The sequence below is a fragment of the Jatropha curcas genome, chromosome 3 (genome assembly GCF_041381405.1).
Source record: "Jatropha curcas cultivar XTBG-Jc1 chromosome 3, XTBG_Jcur_1.0, whole genome shotgun sequence".
NCBI classification, from domain to species: domain Eukaryota; kingdom Viridiplantae; phylum Streptophyta; class Magnoliopsida; order Malpighiales; family Euphorbiaceae; genus Jatropha; species Jatropha curcas.
In genome coordinates this window covers 2,558,939-2,583,623 of record NC_143153.1, presented here as the reverse complement: position 1 = coordinate 2,583,623, position 24,685 = coordinate 2,558,939, and the positions used below count along the sequence as shown (strand labels likewise).

General features: G+C 30.5%; 2 protein-coding genes across 3 annotated transcripts; both read right to left on the bottom strand.

Moving 5' to 3' along the window:
- Positions 1-6,728: 6,728 nt before the first annotated feature.
- LOC105644528 (protein LIGHT-DEPENDENT SHORT HYPOCOTYLS 3) lies at positions 6,729-8,409 on the bottom strand. The gene has a single exon (XM_012229913.4). It carries the CDS (start codon positions 7,785-7,787, stop codon positions 7,200-7,202), a length of 588 nt encoding a protein of 195 aa, XP_012085303.1. The 5' UTR covers positions 7,788-8,409; the 3' UTR covers positions 6,729-7,199.
- A 7,069-nt stretch (positions 8,410-15,478) lies between these two features.
- Positions 15,479-21,498, bottom strand: LOC105644530 (ARM repeat superfamily protein). Of its 2 annotated transcripts, none has more exons than XM_020683470.2 (5): positions 21,032-21,498; positions 18,717-18,994; positions 18,199-18,315; positions 16,091-17,980; positions 15,479-15,890 (listed from the first exon to the last, which is right to left on the bottom strand). In XM_020683470.2, the coding sequence occupies exons 2-5, from the start codon at positions 18,987-18,989 to the stop codon at positions 15,828-15,830; spliced, it is 2,343 nt and encodes a 780-aa protein (XP_020539129.1). In that variant the 5' UTR covers positions 18,990-18,994; positions 21,032-21,498; the 3' UTR covers positions 15,479-15,827. The 2 variants fall into 2 exon arrangements, with proteins under 2 accessions (XP_020539129.1, XP_037497775.1); XM_037641847.2 differs by lacking the exon at positions 21,032-21,498 and adding an exon at positions 20,849-20,886.
- Between the last annotated feature and the right edge of the window lie 3,187 nt (positions 21,499-24,685).

Below are 24,685 nucleotides of genomic sequence, written 5' to 3'. Positions count from 1 at the left end.
TAATAACAATAATAATCAAAGAAATTAGAGATAAAAAGAAAAAAAGCAAGAGGCTGTGATTTGACGCGACAGTGATATTGTACGGTTACACGACGGTCGAAGCTACGTGGATCCCAGCTCTGACAGTATGACACGTGGCAAATGCATGTATTGGATTTGGACTGGAGTTCATGTCAACTGTAGCCGACATGAACAACAGCTGTGCACGTGGGATTCCTACTACTGTGGGTCCCTATTTTTTTTTATTTTTGATTTTAAAAACTAGAATTTTCAATCAGAACGTCTTATCAGATTGACTATAGACTGCAGGATTCTCGGATCCGTGTTCTTGATTTCAGTGGATCACTTTCCCTTATTTTTTCTTTTCTACATTAGTAGGATTTTTAAAAGATACTGCCAATAACATTATAACACGTTGATCCAAGAGTCGGATCAATTAGTCTGCGAACCGGCTATTTCAATTTAGTTTAATTTGTTTTCTGTAAACCGAGCATATGTACTTTAAAATAAAATGAAGGAACTGAACTAGCAGATTTAAATCGATTTAGTTTGAAAACTGACACCGAACCCTAACTCGAACCGCATCGTGCCTAATCAAAGAAGCATAATGGTAATTTAATTTCCATTTATAGGATGCTTAAGTTACTTTTTTAGAAGGAGTAGTTGGTGAGTTAGGGTTGCGTCATTCTCAGCTTGATTAGTCAATATGCATCACATCTGCTGATGCTATCACAGTAATTAGATTCTTTAACCTTTTTATTTTCTTTTCTTTTTGAATTTTAATGATGGAAATTTGTAAAAATAAAAATTAGTAAGTGTGATTTGAGTCATAATTATTTTCTAAGTATTCCATGCTTGCTTGATCTTATCACTTGGATCCCTGGTAGTTCAACTTGAAAGCTCCTTGTATTTTATTTTTCTTCCATTTTGTTTGACAAATTTCCATTAAGGAAATTATTCAAAAGAAAATATTTTTTTAATAAAAGGGAAAATTATAATTATAATTATAATTTTTTATTCTTATAAAATACAAAATTTAAAATTTTGTAACTAAATTGAGTTGTTTAGAAAATCAGAAAATATTTTCTTCCTAAAGATGGATTAATTATTATTTTTTAGAAACAAATAGAATCTATTGGTAAGTTATACATGGTGTAGTTTAGGAGTTTTGGCACTGAATCTAAAAACAGTAATCTCAACAAGGTAAAGCTGTTTTCAAATTTCAACTGCTAGGATATATGAAAAAGATAGAATTATGGAGCATTGAATTGAGGAGAAAGAGGGTTTAGAAGCAGCTTTTGCACTGAGATATCATCGCGCACACTACTGTATTTGTATTGGGAAGGTAAATATTTACTGCCATTTTTGGCTTCTTTTGCCTCATTTGTGACCTTGCATTGCACCAGATCATGCTCATGCACCCATGTCTCAACAAATTTTTCACCCCTATTATTCTTAAACATTAAAATAAAATAAATAAATAGAAACAAAAATGGCTGGAAACGACTAGTTTGACTGCCACTGAGTCTGGGATTTTAGTTCTGAAATGGGATCTTTGTCTCACGCACACTAATCTCTTCAGGAAGTTACGTTAGTAGTTTAACAGTAATAATCACTGTGCTATCAACTAATTTTTAATGGAAACTGAAAAAGGTAAAAATTATACAGTAAAACGAGTCTTTGCTATACCAAATTTTTGTTTTTTATTAATTTTTTAAAAGACATATATTCATCAACACTCAAAACAACATGGGTAAGATTATTTAGTTTGTGCTAATTAAAATCTTTCATCAACACTACAAATTCTCAATCTTCAACCATGGATTACAATGGCTTATCTCAGATCCTCCCTCTCTATATATTATTATTGATTCTTGATTTTCTTAATCAAAAAAAGAAAGGGGAAAAAAAATATCAAAGGTCATAAAGTAGTAATCACCCAGAATGTAAAACAGAAATTCAAGAATCCACGATCAGTTCATTTTTAATTTAGATTCAGATACATTGTATCCATGAACATTAATCCTTAACCTCTGCAGTTATGACACCATGGCCTTTTGTAATAATTTTTTTTTATTTAATACTACAACATAATTTCATTTGCAATAATTCCTATCTACTCATCAATTATTAGAATGGATCCAACTCTAATGAAAATCAAATCAACTCTAATCCGACCTAAGACTTAGGTAAGTACTCATCGATGTAAGAAAAGGAATATACTTCATCCAGTCTAAAAATTTTGGATGATAGTTAGCAAGTAATTCTATATTTGGTACATAGAAATTAAATAAGGTAGAGAATTCTTATATTTCACATGAAATATGAAATTGAGATTCCGGTTATATTCTGTTGTTTGTTTATAATAGTATTTTAAAAAAAAAAGAATAAAATGAGGAATTATTAAAAAGACTAAAAAATAAAATAAAAGAGAGTAATTTGATATTTTGTAAAAAAAACGTACTTAATTTTTTTAAAAAAATAAATTTATTCTTGTCTATTTCCTTTCTCAATGAAATCTCATTCTTTGTTCATTTTCTTCTTATTCTAGTAAATAGTGGAAAGAGGAATTGCATTTCATTCTCCTTTCCATTTCATATGTCCTAGTTGTTGGATTCTCAGTTTCTAATTTCTAATTTTATGTGTGTCTATATATATATATATATATATATAATTAATATGCAGCAAATAAATAATTTAAATCCATACAAAACAATAGAATAAGTTCTTAATAAATAATGGGTAAAATAAGAATTAATAATTGTGCACACTGCAATTGGCTAATTATTTATTTATTTATTTAAAGAATTGACATTGGACCTCTTCAAAATCCAAATGTACTTTGTAATTTCCATATATAGTCATATAGTCAGTTTCACCTTATTAATTTCCATTTTCTATCTATAGTCATAAAATTAAAAAAGCATCTGATGTGGCTATCCGTTGGTAGTGGACGCTCAGCTGGCTTCACTAATTTAGGGCATGCAATGATTTCTACAAAGAAGAAATAAGCAAATTAAATTTCTTTTTATCAGTGACTGGATTATCAATCTCCAATCATTCTGAAGATTCTTTAAGCTCTTATCTACCTATTTATCAATCCAGTCAAATCACCAATTTCCCCTTTTCTCCATTTCCATTTTTCCATGTTTAGCTGCCCAAAAATGGTAATCTTATCTTTTATCTACATGGAAATGTCCTAAGTTTTATTCATCCTCATACAAGGTACAATTAGTGTGCAGATGACATCATTTAATTATATATGTTGTAGTAATAGAATAGGAAATATCTGTCTTTTCTGTATATTTTCCTTTGATTCTATTACTATCGCGTGTTTTTTAAAATCGATCGGATCATATAGATATCTTTAATTTCAACACAACAAAAGTCATCAAAAAAATCTCGGAGATAAAGCATGAAAGTCAGGATCTTTCAGAAAAATGAATTTCTATTTAAAAAGTGCAAAACCGCGTGGATAAGCTCGTGCTAATCTGTCAATTTGGAATCCAATGCATTCTTTAAATTGATATATAGAAGCATTAAACCTAGCTAATTAACTCGATGGAGCTTAATATGGAAACTTGATAGGGCTTATTAGTGTTTTGATTGATAAACCAAAGCAACTTTTATTTTCTCTATTCGCTTTATGTTAGTAAAGATAAAATAGTAGTGGAATTGAGTCTCAATGTTAGTGATATTAGAATCTAATTGGAAATGAATGTTTATTTTTTTTCCAAAAAAATTATATTTTTTTGTGCAAACCGCTGGCATTTGGATCTTATTTTCAAGAACCGACTAAACCTGGCTCGAGGTTTAGTCACAATTAAAACTATTCATCCCTCCTTACAGGTGTATTTAATGAATATCAAACCCGAAAAAGATCAATCATTAAATTGGATACCTTATGAACCAAAAATAAAATAAAATAAAATACTACTCAAAAAAGTTATATTCGATTGCTAATTCTGGAGCGAAATATTTACATAGATCAATTGTTGATATGCAGAGAGTTGGCATTTCTTCAAAATTCCCTTTGCCAAATTAATTAAAAAGAAAAATTTTACGAAATTACATTAACTCTTGGAATGTTTGATCTATGATTTTTACTCGGAAAAATATGGAAAATGAAGTGTTGAGTACATATATACACATATACACACAATATACATAGAACTTGATAAGAGAATTGTACTGAAACAATTAAAATAATTTTTAGAATTATAAAAATCGCATTTTAAATAAATATTTGTTCTCTTTTCGTTTTGGCAAATTTTAGATCAGACATGTTCATGAAACGTGCCAAAATTTCTTCTAAATAATAAAAAATTAGTTTGGAAAACACGTGTGGAGTTACGTGAAAAACCAAAATCTTGACAGTCGTAATAGATAATGTGTAAGGTTTAAACCTAGTTTTCGACCTAGTTAAAAATGAAATGTGATAGCAATAGAATTCATGAGTATATATAAATGCTTCAATGATTTCCATTGCAATTTAATTTTATGATGAACCAAGTAGATACTGTCTGATGCCTTGGCTGTAGTTATTAGTGCCGTTAAGTTTTTTCTGAACAATAATAATAAAATAAATTGAATTTGATGATGAAAAAAAAAAAAAAAAAAAAAAAAAAGAAAGTAGAGACTAAGTCGAACATACACTTATCCTGCATGCTTATTATAAAAGAAGTGAAAATCATCAAAATCAAAGCATCAGTGCAAGTATAAAGAAAAGAACTTCTCCTGCAAAATTAGCATATGCGTTCACATATACATAATGCAAAAATAACCAAAAGAGTAATTTCCCAATCAAGAAACCAAGAACACTTCCCATGCACAAAACAGGAAGGCAAATAATCAACTTTTTTACATTTCTTTTTTTTTTTTTTTTACCAGGTTTTTGTTTAACATTTTCAGGTTAGTTATAAGTTTACAGGTTAAACCTATTGGCTTGGGGTAAATTCCTGAAAATATTAAACTTTTCCTGATATCTTTTAATTCTAATAAATTTTTTTTTTTGTTGCTGATGATAAAAAAAAAAAAAAAATAGCACAATAAGAACAAAAAGGAAATGCATTGATGAGAAAATATTCAAAGCCTTTATGGTCCATTTCATGAAATAAAAATAATATCATCAACCATTATTAATTCTATCATTCTAAATCATGATTAGCTAGTAGCAAGAACATATGGGTGTATTTAGATACTATAAACATCAAAATGGATGTTCCTACCCACTAAAAATAGTAAAAGGGAAAAAGAAGAAACACTAGAGCTAGCATCTATCCTATGTGAGCATGTGTCATTGTTTTATTCTATCAATTAATTAATTAATTAAGCATATATAAACGAATTAATTCTACTTTTAACCTAAACTATATGTATATATATATCTAGAAATACAAGAGGATGACCCAACACTAACCAATTAGAGAACTGCTGTCGGCCAAATTGATTAACAAAGCTTTCTCCGAATCTCCATGCACATATACATACATTTACAGTTTCAGCTATAATAATTAATTCTAGTTCATTTTGTATTATCTATTAACACATGCAATGTATAATGATTTAGCATCAAGAATTAATGTATAAAAACTAAAAAGGAGAAATTTTGAAAGTGTAGCTTTTTTTTGTCCTTTCTCCTAAATTTATGTCTAACCATAGATTTTTTCAATTTTCACTTTGATTGGTTGTTAAACTTGATTCCATAAGGTTCTCTAGGTTCATGTGACTCCAATTAATTTGACTCAAGAAGAGCTTCCTCTTCCCTTTTTTTTTTATTTTTTTATTCGAATAATAAATAAATAGTTTTTCGAAATATAAAAAAAAGATTATTAATTAAACAAAAAGAGAGTATCAAAATTTAATTATACTATGTTATTCCATAGACATTCAATCATAAAATTTCTAGTCTTCCTTGTTATTTTATATTGGGAGGAAATGATTGAGAATAACTTATACAATAATGTAGAAACTTTACTATAGCAATAAAGCTATAAAATTATTGGAGACCATGAGATTACTTATTAGTTAATTGATTATTATTTACTAATTAAACTCACTTAGTCAACAAGCTAATGGCATAAGATCTCTTAAATCATGATTACTTTGAATTTGTCTGCCATTTCCACAAATCTTTCCCCTTTCTAGTGAAATGACAGCACTAATTTATATATATATATATATAAAGAAATTAAACATCTAATCTATACATCTAGCCCAAGATAATTATATACATATGAATTCAATTACTATAAAGACTAATTTTTAAAGTTTGAGTATGAAATTTTTTTTCTTAGCACCAAGTTCCTATGGGCTATGGCTATCTCATTCTGTAATAAAGCAGTAAAAGTAGCAACACAATAGGGGGGAAAATTGAAGGGGAAAAGTCAGAAATCAGAAATATAAAGACTATAGCAGAAAAATGAATAATAACAGCAACAACTGACCTCTCTGCAACCCCTAAAACAATTAAACAAGTGTATAGTGCTTTATTTGGATGTATCTGACATGTAATACTCTTATGTAAAGCTTTTCTTTAACCCTCTCTTTGCATAACACTAAATATTTTTCAGCACCTTTTCAAGAATAATTCATTAGAAAGAGCTGCTAAGCTACCACCTATTGTCCAAACAATAAAAGAGATCAAAGAAAAGAAAAATAAAGAAGACATTCAAGCACAAGGTACGCAAATCTAATTAAAGCCTTGTCATACATATGAAAAACATTAATTCAAGAACATATTTATATATTTATATTTAATATATTAAAATATATTATTATAAGTAGTCTTATGAGCAATTAGATGCTCTCTTTCTTCTTCAGTTTCAAGTACAATCACTACTACTGCTACTACTTCTTCCACCACTTTTCTAGTACCACTACCACTACTAAATGCTACTACTACTGTTTGCATCAAAAGCAGATTCAAGGTATCCCCTGCAGATCTACCCAAATTTTTGTTCCATCAAAGCAAACAGAATTAATAATACCCACAATATGTAATAACTTCAAAAGAAAAAAAAAAAAAATACTGCTAACCCTAAATATGCTGCTAAAATTCCATAACTGAGTGCTGAAAAACGAAAGTAACTAAAAGTACCCACATACAAGGTAATGGCTATGCTACTATCAAGAAAAGGGTGTTTCTTGTTTTTTTATTTTTTTAAAAATTTTTTAATTTTTTTTTAATTTTGTTCATATTAAGTTGCACCTGGTGGTGGTGGCAAGGCTTGGATTTGCTGCTGCGGTGGACGTTTACGCTTCTTTTTCTCATAGCTGATTCCTCTTGCTTTAGACTGCAAATCTCTAACTTCTCGAAGATAAAGCCTAACTGCACGAGCTCCAAATGGGTTGGCTTCTGGTTTTCCTCCATTTTCTTCAAAGGCTGCTCTGAGACGCCCGATAAGGGCGTCGAGGCTACCCCAAGCTTGCCGGAGTGGACATGGACATGGTGCAGGAGGATTTGGGTGTCCATAAAATGGACAAATTGGTGTATGCACTTTGGTCTTTCCAAATTGATCAAGATATCGAAGAAATTCAAGAACATGAGCTCCGCTGCATCTTGAAAGAGAGAGCGGTGGCCTGTGATTTTTGAGATATTGGCCAAAAGTGTTCCAGTCGCGACGCTTTTGATTCTCGTATCGACTAGGAGTTGTCGTGGATGTTGATGGTGATGATTGTCCTATGGTTATAGTGGTGGCCGCGGTGCCGGTAGCGGTGGTGGTGGTTATATTGTTGAAACTGGTGGTTTCTGAGTTGGAACTGTCCATTTCAGGAATTGAATCCATAGGAAGTAGAAGTTTTTTCCTTTCTTGGATGGATCTTATTAAATAGGATACAAAGGAAATATTTTTCTCTCTTTTTCTTGATTACTCTTGCAAAATGGGTTCTTTTAGGGTTTCTTGTTCTATTTTTCCCTCTCTAAAGAAACTTATAAAGAAAGAGAAAGCTAAATCCTTTTATTTCTGGATAATCTTATACAATTCTTTCTTGCTGGTGTTAGTATTGCTAATGAAAACAATACCAAACTCCAAAAAGAGAGAAAGAGAACAAAAAGGGAAAGAAGCGAGAGAGAGAGAGAGAGAGAGAGTGATAAGATTATTGATTGATATTAGAGAATTTCCATATTTGAGGAGAGAGAGAAAGAAGAGATTATGAAGTTATTATTAAGAGGAAGAAGAGATTGATGGGAAAGGGATGAGATGACTCTTCTTTTCCCTCTCAGTGCTATGTTTTGGGAGTTTCTTTGTTTGTTTTAGCAAATACTAGAAAAATTAAAGCTGTGTGACAATCTAGTGGGATTTTTTCTCTCTCTTTTTTTATTTTTCTTGTGGATTTCTGAAATGTTTTAGTGATTGGTTTTTTTCCTATAAAAGGTAGAACAACTCAGCTCGTACTGATTAATGGATTATTACTATTGATCTGTACATATATATATAAATAATTATATATTCTTGAACTATGGAGTGGTAATATAGAGAGAGAGAGAGAGAGGGGTTACTAATACTAGGGCTTGTGGGAAAATGGCAAGGGGTTAGGCAAGTAGGTTGAGATGGAGACAGGAAAGTTTTTAAGAGGGTAAAATTTAAGGGAATAACATGATTTTGTTTCTTGAACCTGTAGTCTTTGAATGACAGTTCATTTCTTTTTAGTTACAAGAATGCCCTTATCAAATATTTTTTTTTTTTTTTTTTTTTTTTTTGGGTTTACAATAAATAAAGCTTTAGCTTCTGACATTTTGATTTCGGCCCCATCTCATCTTTAAAAGACTTCAAGTATTGGTCCATACAAAGTGCTTTAGAAATAAAATTATTAGTCCTTTCTTTTCTATTGGTTGTGTGATACTAGCAAACACAATTTTGGATAACTATAATCCTCCTTCTTCGTATAAATTTGTTTTTTTAAATTTTTTTTATATTAAATCAGACTTTTTTTATTTATTTTGTTATATTAAAAAAACGAAAGTTGGACATAGATATGCACAAGTTTAATATACACTTACCATAAAAGCAAACATACAAGTGTGTGCCGCCCATTTCTAATTTTGGTTGTACTTCCATTTATTTGTTAATTAAAAATATTTTTATATATGTTTTGATATTGGGATAAAGATAACCAATATATATAAATTAGTTTCTAATTAATAATTTCTATTTTGTTACAATAAATTAAAAAACGTGACTCAGTTTTACCGTAGGCGACCTTCAACGACATTAATGCAATTTTTTTTTTCTTTGGCAGAAACCATCAGTTGCTTGAAAGCTATTGGCAGTGTTCTAAAACCGATCATCCTTGTTAACAGGCAGTTTGGAGATTTGAGGTGAATTTTATGTGTAAAATCGGGTTTGAAAATCTAAAAATATTACTGTCGAGAGAGTTTTATTTAAATTACTATCTCTAGTTCCAGCGCGAAAATATATATACTAACCTAAAAGGGAAAAATTGATCATCCTTTCATGGACAAAAAGATAACTCTCACTAGTAAATAGAGAAAGCCATTTGAAAAAATATATATATATAACAAAGAAAACCTTCCATTTAAAGGGAGATTTTGACTAGAACAATTAAATTTTACTCTAAGTCATAGATTTGAATTAAAAAGAAAAAAAAAAAGAAAAACAAATGACAAAAGGGTTTCTTTGTCAGAAATCAAGATAAGCTGCAGCACTAGAATGGCAGAGAGATTATGAAAAGGAAAAGACATAGATATAATTCACTTGATAAAAATAAAAAATAAATTTATTATAAGAAAAAACTTATAATTTAATTATAAATTGAAGTCATTGTAGATTGATATGATATGATTTGTTAAATTGTTCTTAGGAAAATTAGTGAAGGCATGTAACACAATTAATAAAATTGATGGGTTCATGCTTGCTTCCTTGCTTGCTAGCTAGCTGGATCCGTGACTTGTTGTCTACTCACTACTACAATTATTGTGCAAAACAGAAAAATTCAATGATAAAGACTTTTAGGAAATCATTATTAACTCGAGACGTTTTGTTTCTTATATTAGTGAGAAGATCGATCAAAATACTTCTGATTGGCTTCAAAAATTAATTATTTAATATCTTATTAATAAACCTAAAACATAATTAACGAATGTTCTAATTTTAGTATGAATAATTCATCTTTAACTAAAGTGGGAAGTAAATTTTTGACAATAAAAAGGGATTGTTTATGGGTAAATTATTATAGTAATCACTTAATTAGAAATATAATTATGATTAAAAACCCCAATTGGATGGATTCTAGCTGTCTTGGCAAATGGTAGTAATTAAATGTTTAGACATTGTGGCACCAAATATAGGAAGTACTTTTTTTTTTTTTTTTTTTTTTGACATTTAAATATAGGAAGTACTGATTCATGGAATTGGGTGCAACAAACAATGAAGGAAGCCTGTCCTTGAGGTAATTTGTATACATATGCTAATTTGATGATTTCTCTTACATATGTTTTTTTGTCGGTCCACATTAACATGTTAATGGAATTAATATTACTGTGAACCACACCACTATCTAACGTTAAAAATGAAAATATACATTTAATATCATGCGTACAAAAAGTAAAAATAAGTGCGCGATGACTTATTGTAATTTTCTAAAAAGAGTAATCAATGTTTAAATTTCATCAATTACATTATTTCTTCTCATAATCAAATAAAAAAATACGATGTCGAATTAAATTTAATCAATTTAATTCAAAGTTTTTGAAGTTTAATGAATATATCAATCAATTAATTAATTTAAAGATGAGCCAGATGTGTAAATTTTCATTCTCAGTCTTAAAGTTAAATTATTGGTCATATATATATATATAGATTAATATATAATTTGTTATATAAATAAATTATTGATCATATACTCTTAAATTCAATATATATTTAATAAAAAATACTAGAGTAAGAGTTTAATAAACTCAATAAATTTTTTTTAAAAAATAGTTTAACAGCTAATTATTTAGAGTCAACTTCGGTCTTATTCTCAAGTTCTTATCTCTCATATATTTCATGAAGCTAACTCATACGCTGACTGACTTTTGAAATTTGCTTCATCAATTTCTTTGGAGCTTCAAGTTCTCAATAGCCTCCTCATCTCATTCACGTATTTTACCTGATGTGACTTATGATTTATGTGGCATAGCTTTATGTCCATTTTTGTAATAGTTAGTATCTTCTGATTTCTTTATTACAACCAAAAAAGAAATATACCTTTCAAAACGTGAAAATTCTATTGTATTTGTGTAGATAATTAATTAATCTTATCTTGTCATAGTGACATATGAACAATTCTTAAAAGTTAAGAAAAATCATATATTGTTTAATCCAGTTGTTTACAACATAGGAATGGAATTAATTTATATTTGTGTAATTTACTTTTATAATAATATTTAAAGGCATAATTTTTTAAAAAATTAGTTTTTAGCCTTTATAACCAGCCTATATATATTGGATGTAGCAGACAAAAATGGATGCTCTTGAGAAGCAACTTCAGAAAGTTTTTGGAGTCTTCATGTGGTATTGGTTACGTAGCAATCCATTACTAATAATATTTTCTCCTTTTTAACAAAAAAAAAAAAAGGAAGAAAAAAGAAAATGAAAGGAACCCTTGTAATTAATTCTTCATGATCTAATGAAATTATTCCAATAGGTGCCATATGACAAATTTCTGGTGCAAATCCATTTGGACCCATTTCTAATAGTTTGATTCCCATATTTGAATTGGACATATAGAGATGCTGAAGTAAGTTAATTTCCAATTAAAGCAGTAATAAAAGTTATTTAAATAATTTAAAATTAAAATTTATTTCGAGAAATAGAGAATAAATTAGACACCATACTTATTTTTATAATTTCGAAATCCAACACCATTCAATAAGACTAATTTGACAGATTTTCATACTGTAATTTTAATCATTTAATAATCAAAATTCTCACATCACGAGTTCTAATCTTTAAGCCAATCATTTATCTCTCTGCCTTACAACTCAAAAGATATTCTAATACTATATTTGTGATATCCATATCTTATCTTAATATGAAAAATCTAAGAAGGATTTTTGGGACCTGCAGTTGGTATTATTTGTTAAATAATGCAACGGTGCAATTAAAAAAGCCATTCTCATATACTAACTGTGCATTATCATAAAATTTATTTAAAGTGAAAAAAAAAAAAAAATTCTAAAATCAAATGGCCAAATTTCATCTGATTCCTTGTGATATAAAGATTGAAATGATGTGACCATTTCTTTATTTACCAAAACAATTAATTAAATAATTATGTGATTAATATGATAAATAAATTATTGGAATATATAATTAAGACATTAAATTGACACAACTCAATGATGTGATCTGAGAGGGACCCCAGAAATTACTGGTGCTAGAGGGTCCAAGTTCCAACCAAGTCACCATTTTTGATTGGCTCCACTGGACAATTTACCTCGGCCCCATTTTAATTCTCTAGTCCTACATATGTATGATATATCCCACTAATGGCATTATGCAAAATTTTGGATTTTTCTGTTAAAAACCTAAGTTTGCATTTTTATTTTGTCCAACTGGCCATTGTTTGAATAAAATGCAGAAAATCAAAATTATAGGCTAGAATTTGATTATTTAGACACTTTCAGAAAAATTAATTATTGATTATGTTAATTAATAATTATTAATTATTATTAAAAGGAGTAACGTTTCGTAATCTATTGTTCTTAATTCTAAATATTAATATAAATATTGTATCATTGAACCTTATAAATATTAACAAAACCTCTGGCAGACTATTTATAGGTATTGTACGTTGAATCCCTAAATGCATTGCATGCAGTTAACTGTTAATATCTAACCCTCAAAATGTAGCCCCAACAGCTAACGCAGCTAATTGCAATTCACAAATCCAAAGCAGATTCTTTAGCAAAAAATCCAATCCGTATTTGATGAAAAGCTGAAACATATAAAAAAATTAGGGCATACGTAGCTCTGTGTAATTGAGCTATGACCATTCAAACAAAAACCGCTAAAATCATTTGAAAACAAAAATAAGAATTAAGGATAATATAGCACTTTAATCAAAATAATCAAGGGTCCAAGTTTATATAATTGGTTATTTCATGTCTTAATAATTTTATTTTGCGTGTTTAAACCATCTCGTATCTAAAACTAACAAATTGATTTAGGAAAATATTAAACTCGTGGAAAAGAGTTATAGTGGCTCAATATTCTTTCGAATGAGAAATTAAAAAAAAAAAAAAAAAAAAAAAAGCTATTTTAAAGAGTAAAGATTTTAGTATACTTAGTGGAAAGGATATGAAGCAATTAGGTTTGTGATATGAACCCTAATTAAGATTAATGGTGAAAATTGGAGAAATGGGAAGAGGTCTGGTTGGTAAGAGGTATTATCGTACCCTAAAAGCAAACATTGAATATGGAGTTTGGGCCCGTCTATGCGCTTGTGGACCAATACCTGCCTCTCTATAGAAGGCAACTTTTATTTTGTCACCATTACCTTGTAACCTAATCTTAATTTTAGAACCGATCGTTTCGATTCTAAATAATATAAAATCAAATCGAATTAGAAATTAACGATTCTAATTTCAATTTGAAATCGATTGGTTATAGTTTTGATTTTAATTTCAATTTCTTAATGGTTTTAAAACCAGCAGTTTCAAATGGTACTTGACCGATTTTCCAAATAGTGGCATGATTTTAAAACTAAAATATCTAACTTATATAAGTAACCTTAAATAACTTTATAGTCGCTTATGGTTGTTAGAAGGGTTAATTTATAAATTTTAATGAAAAATTTTGAAAAAGTAAAAAAATGTATTTGAATCGCTGGTTCTAAACCAATCGTTAAAACTTTCGATTCCAGCCGATTCATAATTCTAAAAAACTTAAAATCAAAAATTGAACAGCAACTTTCGGGTTACGTTTCCGATTCTATCCAATGCCGATTCCAATTTGACGGTCCGGCTCTAAAAACCGGAATTTAGCCACCCCTACATAGATCATAGACTCGAGAAAATGATATTACTATAATAAAAAAAAATATTTCACACAAATCTTCACACTCAAACCGAGATAACATTTAAATAAAACTCTCGTAACAGTGACAAATTTGCTTTCAAACCTCTAACCTTAATATCCACATCCCACTGTAAAACGGAAAAGATAGATTAATTATAAATCAAGTGTTCAAACTTTCGAAAGATTTCTATCTTGGTGTCGACTGACGATCATAAAGTCACAATAATAATAGTCTTAAATCATTGAGTAACCCTAGCGTAGTCATATGTATAGCATTGTCAGATAAAAATATGAAATTACCCAAAAGGGGAATGCAATGCACAGTTGAATTATTTTATGCAGTGTAGTGTTGTTGTAACCTTCACAGACCGCCGCCCTAACATTTGTAGCATAGCCAATGCTACAACTCTAAAAACACATAACAATGCCTTATTAATAGCCAATGTATTTGAATACCTGAGCTCAAATTAGAATTTTTGGATGTCAGCTTTTTTGGAGTTTTCTTAACCTAAAAACAAAATTTAAACATTTTTTTATTGATGCATTTAACAAAGTATTTTCTTAACTATATTTCCAAAATTTTATGTGGTAAAATTAGTTATTTTAATAATTATTAACTGTCTTAATAAATCTCAACTATTTAATAAATGTAAATAATAAAGATAGTGGTTTGACTAAATTAAAACTCTAAAAACCACATGAAAAGTTATTGTCGAAATGGACCCTCAAAACAAAAAGAGAACATGTTTAGTTCACATTAAAAAAAAAAAATAGAAATAAATATCTAAATCAAAAAAATATATATGTATTAAATTTATTAGTTTATAAATGGCGAAACAAAATTTATCTGCGATATTCAAAATTTCAATACAAATCCAATTTTTTCAAAATATAAATAAAAAAAATACATTTATATTTTATTTATTTCAAAATTACATTCCATTCATAATTTAAAAGCCAACAAACTAACATAATTGCATGATGGATGCATATGGGCCCTATGTGTATTTCACAGTACATAGAATTGGAAGAAGGCAAGAAAGGTTCCAACTCTTAACCTCCAGTATTATAAGAGATAGATATTCTGTAGTTACAGTGAAACCTTTTAGCTCAATTAGCTTAATCAGACACAAATCTTAATCTCCTAGAGACAGACACTTCCAAACTATAATGAAACATTTATATTAGCCAGTTAGCTTAATCATACAGAATATACACACTTAAATTGCAAAACAAAATGCAATCTCAAGGTCAAACATACAGAAAATACAATTTCAAGAAAGTCTCAGGAATAAGAAGAAATTGAACAATCACTACAAATTGTAGGGCAACAACTAATAAGAAGTCTAAAAAAGGAAAGAAATATCAGAAACACAAAAATTATCATCCCATTTTCCCTTCCAAAATTCTTCAGTTACCACTGGCATTCATGAAGATTCCACTTGTGCATAAAATACCATAAATGTTCAATGTTTTATTGTATAGCAGACTGCAACAGTTAAAAAAGATATATATACATGATATATACATTACATAGAACCCGAGCAGTTATCAATTCTCATATTCTATGACACCGAAAGAAAATAACAAATTCCCGGTGACTGCACTCTAATATTTGGGAAAACTAAAAAATCTAACAAGCATGCTACTCTTCCTACTAAAAGAATAAATCAAGACTACAACACTAACAAATATAGCTAAAAACCTAAAAATATATAGGAAAAATGAAAGCTCCCAAGCATCTGGATGGAGAGAAAACATATCAAAGCAATCAAACAATCAAACAAAATCTGTTTCATATTATTATTTACCCTTTCCCATGGCTCCTTCTCTCTGATTACGAAAATGACAAAGAAGCTGTTGTGCCTGCAATGCATAACACATACAAAATAAATCACATATCACAGTTAATATATCCATAATGCACTTAAAAACTTCCCAGTTTTCTACCCAGAAGAAATTTAAAATGTGATAGTCATGGCTTACTTTCAGCAGAGTTAAGTGCTCAGCCTTCACCATGACTTTGGGCATTTTGTTTAGAGAGCATATATGAGTCAAAAGCATACCTTTTCTTTTGCTCTTGGTGTGCCAAACTGGGACAATGCAACAAGAGGAGGAACTGCTCCTTCTTGCAAAACAAGGGTACAAAACTTGGGACTATTAAGGCATAGTTGCAACAATACAGAGGCAGCATTTTCCTTCCCCCTCTGAGATCCTGATTCAACAATCTCAACCAGTGAAGGGATGCCTCCAGCACGCACAATTGCCAACTGCCCTTCCCCAATTGTTGACAGGTTTGCAAGAAGAGCAACTGCCTTGTCAGCCATTCCAGTGGCAGGATCCATCAACTTAACAAGATACTTTACAGCTCCAGCTTGAACTATGCATGCCTTGTTATCATGAAGAATTGAAAGGTTAAACAAAGCCGTAGCAGCATCCTTCTTCCCCCTTAGAGTCCCAGAGGCCAGAAGACCCACCAAGGCTTTGACTGCCCCGGAGCGGCCAATTTTTGCTCTGTATTCTTCTAAAACGGATAGACTAAATAGGGTTGCCGCAGAATTTTCTTTCGCTCCATCATTTCCTGATTTCAGAACATGTATAAGCGGTTCTATTGCTCCTGCTTCAGCAATCATGGTCTTAACTTCTTCATTGATTGACATGTTCAACAAAGCAGTCACAGCATGCTCTTGAGTCAGCTTCACTTCTGAGTATAGTAGTGAAAGCAATGGCGGAATAGCACCACAGCAGCCTATAATGATGCGATTCTCCATTTTGTCCTTCGCGAGGAGCCGTAATTCTGCTGCAGCAGTAGTCTGCAATTCATTTGATTGGCTTTTAAGATCTTCAATCAAATTCTTGACATGAGAAGATATAGTTACATAACCAGAACCCATGTCCAAAAAGGGAGCAGACTGTGTTCTAATGTGGATATGGTTTCCATTTCCTTCCCCATCGGCTTTTGTTTTAGGAACGGAGAATTGATTTTCAGACAAGGGAGAAAATCCTAGTTCTTTATTTGGCAAAGGAGCAAGACAATCAAATGTAATCTCTCTTGCGAAGTTGATTGCCTTTTCACGCTTGTTGGATATCATTAATTCGTCATTTGAAACTGGAGACACATACTCAATACTGGATATGGCACTTGAGGCTGATTCGCTCCTACTGTGAATATATGACAGTTCATGGGATGGGCATCCAGTGCTTTTAATCTGCCTGATTTGATATCTGTTGGGCTCTTCTCCAATTGGTTTAGATGAGAAATCAACCTTGTGCTTCCCAAATCCATTTCCAACTTCAAGGGATGATTTTGATGTAGAATTGCTACTCTGAAGAGAGGGATGGAGACTATCAGAGCACTGTAAACTATGATCTGATGGAGTTGGAGCTGAGGTAAGATTAGCCTGCTTAGAGTTACTGGAAAGTCTTATTTGGTTTTCTTCACACCAATTTGCTATCATAGCTTTTACAGTATAATTGGGAATAAGATTCGTGTGAGCAAGCTCTTGACGGGTCTTTGGGCAAATGGTCAACCCATGATCAAGCCATTTCTGAATGGAAGCCCTCTCATAAGTTTGACCTGAAGCCACAATCACAGGATCCAACATGAGTTCCAATGACAGAGGACAGCGGAAGTATGGAGGAATTGGGACCCCACTCTCTGGTTCTAAGCGCTCAATTTTAAGCAAGCAATTACGTATTTCAGATATGAGATCCACAATTTTGTCGATATGACCTAAGTCCCCTTTTCCTTTATTGACTTCAATATTCACTCTCTCCTTTTCCACAGCCACAATTTCTTTCAAGAATTCCCTATCTGATGTCAAACTTAGTGATTCAATAATTTTCGTAAGGTGATCGATACAAGGAATGACACCTTCTCTTTTACTTCTTACAGCCTCCTCTATATGATCTGTTATCATTTCCTGTTCTAAACATTGAAGCTCCTGCATACAGTGCTGAAAAATATTTTACCAATAGTTAGCCACACAATGGGCCAAGTAAACAACTAAGCAAATGATATTAACTTGAATCCAGAAGATTACACTAAAATATAAACAAAACAGGAAAATCACTGACAAGAAATAGAAATAATGAATGCAAACTCTTTTACTAGAATCTGTTCTGTCATAGACAAACCAGACAATGCAAAAAACTGCTCCAACTTTGTACACACCTGAACACCAGTTAAACTTGGAGTGGATGGAGAAGATTGCAACAACCTAGGTAATATGTGACAAATATCTAGTGCAGAGGTTCGGATTTTCGTAAAGAGGGCTTCACTTCGCCAAACCTGCACATTTAAAAAGGAAAAAGTGAACCAAGAGTTTGAATCCTCATCAACCTGAAAACACAGGTTATTTTGTTTGAAAATTTTATAAAGCTCCATTGCACTGTCAAGGGCAAGAATAAATTAATAAAGACTACGTTTACTTTGGGAGACTCCAAAGAATCTATGGAATTCACGAAGACCACAAAGAAGTTTTTAGATCAGAGAATTAGCACATGCTAATAGATAAATAGCATTCCGAGCAAATGTGAAAACTTTATAGAAACTAGAACAAAGAGATAATAAAGTCATTTTTTCTTTTCTTTTTTTGTTGGGGTAGGGAGTTTGGAGTTGTTTTAGAAAGCATTTCATCAGGGGAAATGTGATTCGATGGACAAAATTATCCTAATTAAAGAATTACTTACACTACAAATCTTGCTCATCTTTGGATACCAATTCTCCATAAACTCCCGAGCCTCATTAACAGCCAAATCCAGTTCTTCACACTCTTTATATAGTATGTCATCTGAAGATAGTTTGTAATCAACAACTTCATCGAGCACTGGTTTCAAATGCTTTAATACCATAACCATATTCCTATAATCTTTTTGAATAGGCATAGCTTTCCTGTTCTGGCATGAAACTAGAAGAATGAATCGAGAAATACTGTTGATAAGACATCTTATAGGTGTGTCCATGAGACCTGTTTAGCACAGAAACAAAAGGAAACATGTAATGCTAATTATTACTTTGAATTATTGGCAAAAATGAGTTTCAATTACAAGATTACTTTTGTCAAGGATAACAAATACATCAATCATCACAACAAAAACATGTTCATGTTTCCATAGACTAGTTATTGCCGGATACAAAAGTAAGACTTCAAGATGAGAGCAAAAGTTTTATTTAAAAGACTTTTTATATGCATGAAGCCCTCATCAGATAGGTAAGAGTTTTTCTATCTAGACATGAAAAGTTTAGGACACCATTAACATGTGCAAATATAGATGCAGCTAATATTTGCTTGCTGCTTGATAAAACACAAAATAAACCTGAAATTTGAAGAGATTCATATTAGAATTTCATGCTGGTAGGAGTTTGACAATATAGTTAGAGTTTCCAGGCGGGAAAAATTTCAATAATATAGTTGGAGGAATATCAAATATACTGATGACTAGGTAGAGGCAGTCACTTCGATGTGATATAAAGAAGCACAAAGCAAAACCTTGTCAATTATTATCTGCACCATACATTGCAACTGGGAGAAATGGTATGCATGTCTACCAAAACCTGACTAATGAAGTTGGAGGGCCCAAAGGGACTTGGCATAATTAGGGTGATTGAAGGGTAAGAAAAGAAAAGAGAGAAATGGAAAGTAGAGTATAAGAGGATGATAATAGGAAGAGAGACAGAAAGAGATATTCAGAGAGATAGAGAGATGTTGAGAAAAAGTGAGTTTATTTTCTGTTAGAATAATGCCAATACAGGGAGTTCTATTACTTGTACTCTTCCTACATTACAGCTCAGAAATCAACTTTCAGGTAACTAACAAACAACCTGAATATTATAACCAAATTCTGTACTCAATATCCTATTAGTCTAATGGAGCCAAAAGCTTCTGAATTATAGAGAAGAGATGCTGGCTCCTAGAAAATCCTTCAATATAGCCAATTTACCACACATTTGATTTCGACACCCTAACCAATTTAAATAATTCTGGAAGTAAACAACCAGTATGCAGAGACCACAGAGTCAGCAAGCCTGTAGACCTATGCAAACTGCAGCACATCAAATGCTGCGTTCTCCTTATCAGTGAGCTCTCTTCATTACTAATAAAACAGAAACAAATTATGCCACCCTCAGTTGGCTCTTTCCCCACTCTATGAAACCCAGTTCCTGGGAAAACAAAATTTAACACAATGAAAATTATCTCACATTTACATATGCACTTCTATACAAATTAAACCTTGTATGAAATGGCTCTTTAGGAACAACCTATCTACTTATTCAATATGGGATAATGCCAATTTTTTTACCATATCCCTTAACAAAATTGTTCTTTTATCATGATCAAGGTTGGCCATTTTATCTTGGCTTTCCAGGTTTATCCAAAAGCCAAACGAAAGTTAGATAGTCTGGAAATTTGAGAATCCATGCTCACTGGTTTGGGAAAGAAACTTTTCCATCATGCATTTGATTGCCTAAGAAACCTAACGAGGGGAAAAAGAAATTGAGGATGCTAAAAAATTGAGAAAATTACATACAGAAACCGCACTTCTTAAAATCAAATACCACCATGCAACCTAGTAGAATAGAATCCCCATTTATTTTTGGAAATCAAAACCACTAGATATCCAAAATCAAATCACATTTTTCTTCCCTAACAAACCCGAGAGAGGTAAGTGAATTCACTTTATCAGACCAGTTTTTTAAACAAATATAACAGTATTACAAAACCAACTTTACAAAAGAAAAAAAAAAAAAAAAACAATCTGATAGCATAAAAAGTTTACAAATATCATCAAACCCATTTGTTAAAATGACACCCTCATCTCACCTGTACCAAACGAGTTACAGAGCTTAAAACCGGAAACAGAGGACAAACCCAACAAATATCATCATCTGCTATCCCATCACAATATGACATAAAACACAAATTGAATGAAAAAGATCTTTTTTTTTTTTAAAAAAAAAACATTCCATAAACAAAAAAACCAGAAACTGTAAAATCAAACCGTACCTCTCAATAAGCGTGCCTCAAGCCGGTGAGTCAAGGCAAAAACAGATCTTTGATGCACATTAACGCATAACTTGTGTACAACTGAAGAAAGATTTGTCCTTTGTTAACAATTAGTATAGAAATGAGAAAGTGCGACCCTTTTACATTACACAGCTGCATGAGAGAGAGAGAGAGAGAGAGAGTAAAAGAGCTTAACAATAACTATGAACAAAGCTCAAAGAAAATAAAATAATGGGCGAAAATGGTAGGCCCCTGTTAAGGTTTGTTGCAGATTTGTTGGGTTTTGTGGACGGAAAAAATTAAACAAGAATCGTGATTCTGCTAAATGAAATATAAGATTATAAAAGTAATCAATGAACAGAAAGAAGAAGGAAAGAAATTAATAAAAGAAAGAACTTTATTATTATTATTATTATTAAAATTATTAGCTGCTGTCATCCAATTCCAAATACAAACAGAATAGATTACAGATAGAAGTACCTTGATTCTCCTTCTGCAGATGAATGTAATATACTCTACCAATTTCCTAATATGCCCTTCACTTTTTTCACTTTTTATTATTTTTCCTGTTTACCTTTCTTTTTTTCATTAGTAATTATTTCTTTTTATTCAATTGCAAGTTGCAACCTCCAAACAAAACAATCAAAGTCATTATATTTTTTTTCATAATTATGTGAATAATACAAACCCCTCAAGATACACACGAGACCTTTTTTTTAAAAAAAAAAAAAGTTTGTGGTCATAATAAAGAATTGAGATATTGAGAAGTTCGATCCGGAGGTGTAACGGGTAGTCTCTCCTCAACTCGAAATTTTAAACTTCAAACCTTTCACTGCTCATATAAATGGAAAGATCAATCAAATCACGTCTAAACAGCACACTCAAATTTCACATTATGAGCGTATAATGGTGGAAAATATATTAATATTCATCTAAGACAATTTGAAGTTGTGCTCCTCTTTTCACCTACTAAAATATATACATATAGTAATAGGTGAGAAGAATTAAGGAGTGCAAATTATATTTTGACCAATTAATCTCGTTTTTATATAATTAAATTTGTATATTATCCAAGTAAATAATATGTTTAAAGGTTTTGAACATCTGATTGAATTTTTAATTGTACGAGTAAAATTTATATGAAAATGCAGTTTATCTAGAGGTATGTATGACTTTAATATCGATGAAACATAATTAAAATAAAAAAATCATCTTTCTTATCCCATCTTTTGCATACCAAAAAATGTGAAAAAAAGAGAGAGAAAGTTCTACCAGTTTGCCATTTGTCCGTTTTTATGTTTAAAAACGAATAATTGTTTCTTTGAACTCCCGACAAAACAAAAGCATTTTCCATCCATAAAAATGGATAAGCATTTGACAAATCAGCTAAAAGAAAGTTTTTAGACTACAATCATAGGTCAAGAAACTCTCTAGACACACATCTTTGGAGGCTTTCGTTAGGCTAAAGTATTAAATGCTATTGAATATAGAAAATAAAAATATTGACAGAAACTCTCAAATGAATTTTATCTACCAAACAAGGCACAAGCAAGCTTTTATTTGATTTGATCGTTTCCCTTTGAAGAAGGAATATTGACAGAAACATCATTTTTTTTTTAATCATAATTAAAAAGGATAGCTCTTTAAGCTTTTGCAGTGATGAGTCTGGCTTTTTCAAAACATCTGTGGTCTGTCTGCCCTAACAAAAATGAAGTGGTTTCCCATGCAGTCCCCTAACAAAAATGAATTAACAAACCATTTTACTTTTTAAAAATTGGATATATATTAAAAAAAAAAAAAAAAAACGAAGCATATGCATATAATTAACAACTGAACAACGACTGGTGGAGTCTTAATTAAGCAATATAAGTCGAGTCATTCATTGCACTACTCTGCTGGACTTAATTAATTACCTTCCACTACTCTATCTGCATAATTATCTAATGCCGGCTAAAATTTTAATTCCTTTCAACTAAATAATAATAATAATAATAATAATAATAAATGAAAATATTTTGAACTTTGCCACTTGTTGCAATTATATTATATTTTTTATTTTTTTGACAAATAATTATTTTAAATAAAACTTAATAATTATTTAAACATAATTGAAATTGGAAAAGAAATTATAAAGTTTAGGGTGTTTTTACACCATAAAATAATTAATTCACTAAGTACTATATATTCTTTCTCTTTTTTTTTTTTTTATTAATTCCAGTATTCAGTGAATCACTTGAAATTGTCAGCTAAGGTTAACATGATAAAAGAAAAAAAAAAAAGTTAGGGATGATATAAACTCTTAAAAGTTTAATTAGTTGAGAAAATAAATAAAAAGAATGTGACTCTCAACAATAAAGTTTGAAGTAAGCCAAATGCCCTTTATAATAAGGTAGCTCAACCTGATTTTGCATTTTCCTTTCTTGATAATGAAAAGTGATGCATCTCACGTCATCCACGGAGTACATCCTGAGCTAGTATATAAGGCTGGATTCAGTCCTTCTTCTACGAGTTAACTTTTAGAGCGAAATTAGGGGGTCCAGTTTCTTGCAAGAGTCCCTTATCAAAAAGCCTATCATTTATGAATGTTCCCTTTCTTATGTTATTAGCCTTTAAGCTTCGGTTTCAACAAGTGGGATAGTTAAAATGTAATGTAATTTGCATAATTTAGTGATAAATATATGTACGACTTAGTTAAATAAGTGAGAAGACTAACCAAACCACTATCTGATTGACATATTTTACTACTTTATCATTCACATTTAAAAGAATATTACTAATTATTTATTTTTCACATTTAAAAGAATATTACTAATTATTCAGTTCCTCACATTTTTTATTGAATTACTATTTCGTCTCTCATGTAACTGTAAATATGATATTTTTTGAATAAAGAATTAAATAAGTTAATAAAATTAAACCTGATATAAATTGCAATTATAACCAAACCTAATTAAGCCATCGGGGTGGACACATTTGCATTTGGACATCCTCTAAAAGCCACTGTATTGAAGTGTCTAGCAATTGATATGCATGCATGCCAATCAATCCCACATGTTAAACCAAATCATTTAACTAACAAAGTAATAAACATTAATTTGTAAATTACATTAGAAAGAATTTTATTCATATACCAAAAAATTGGACAACTTTTTATTAGAATTCAATAACATTCCTGAATAAAATTAAAATTAAGTGATTTTTTCAATAAATATTGAAATAAGTAACCATATTAAAACAAATAATAAATTCAATTAACATAGTAAAAATCAAGACAGTAAATTATTTTTATTTGAGTCATTGTTGATTAGGTTAGGAGTTCAGTGACCAAAAGCGTACGCTGGTTTCCATGTTTGGTTTGATTTGCCTCCTCGTGTAGAAGCAATTCTTCTTCTGACTTTAGTCATTAATAATCCGTCTTCTTTCCCAAAAAAAAAAAAAAAGTAAATCATTATAAGGGTTAGTATCCTTCTCTCCCTCTCTTCCGTTCAAATGAAAATATATAATATGATCAATCAAATATGAAAATACCACTTTCAATAATGTCAAGTCAGAAATGCAAAATTTAAAATTTTGTACTAGTTTTACAATGCTTTCAACTTTTATTCTCTCGCAACTTGCAAGTTTAAAACACAGAGGTCAAAACATTTGTGTTAT

Excerpts from the sequence above, each read along its gene's own strand:
- LOC105644530 (XM_020683470.2), bottom strand. The coding sequence starts at position 18,989 with ATGGACACACCTATAAGATGTCTTATCAACAGTATTTCTCGATTCATT. Across the intron at positions 18,316-18,716 it reads AGATGAGCAAGATTTGTAGT|GTTTGGCGAAGTGAAGCCCT; the intron begins GTAAGTAATTCT and ends TTAAATGTGCAG. Across the intron at positions 17,981-18,198 it reads CAAGTTTAACTGGTGTTCAG|CACTGTATGCAGGAGCTTCA; the intron begins GTGTGTACAAAG and ends AATATTTTTCAG.
- LOC105644528 (XM_012229913.4), bottom strand. The coding sequence starts at position 7,787 with ATGGATTCAATTCCTGAAATGGACAGTTCCAACTCAGAAACCACCAGT.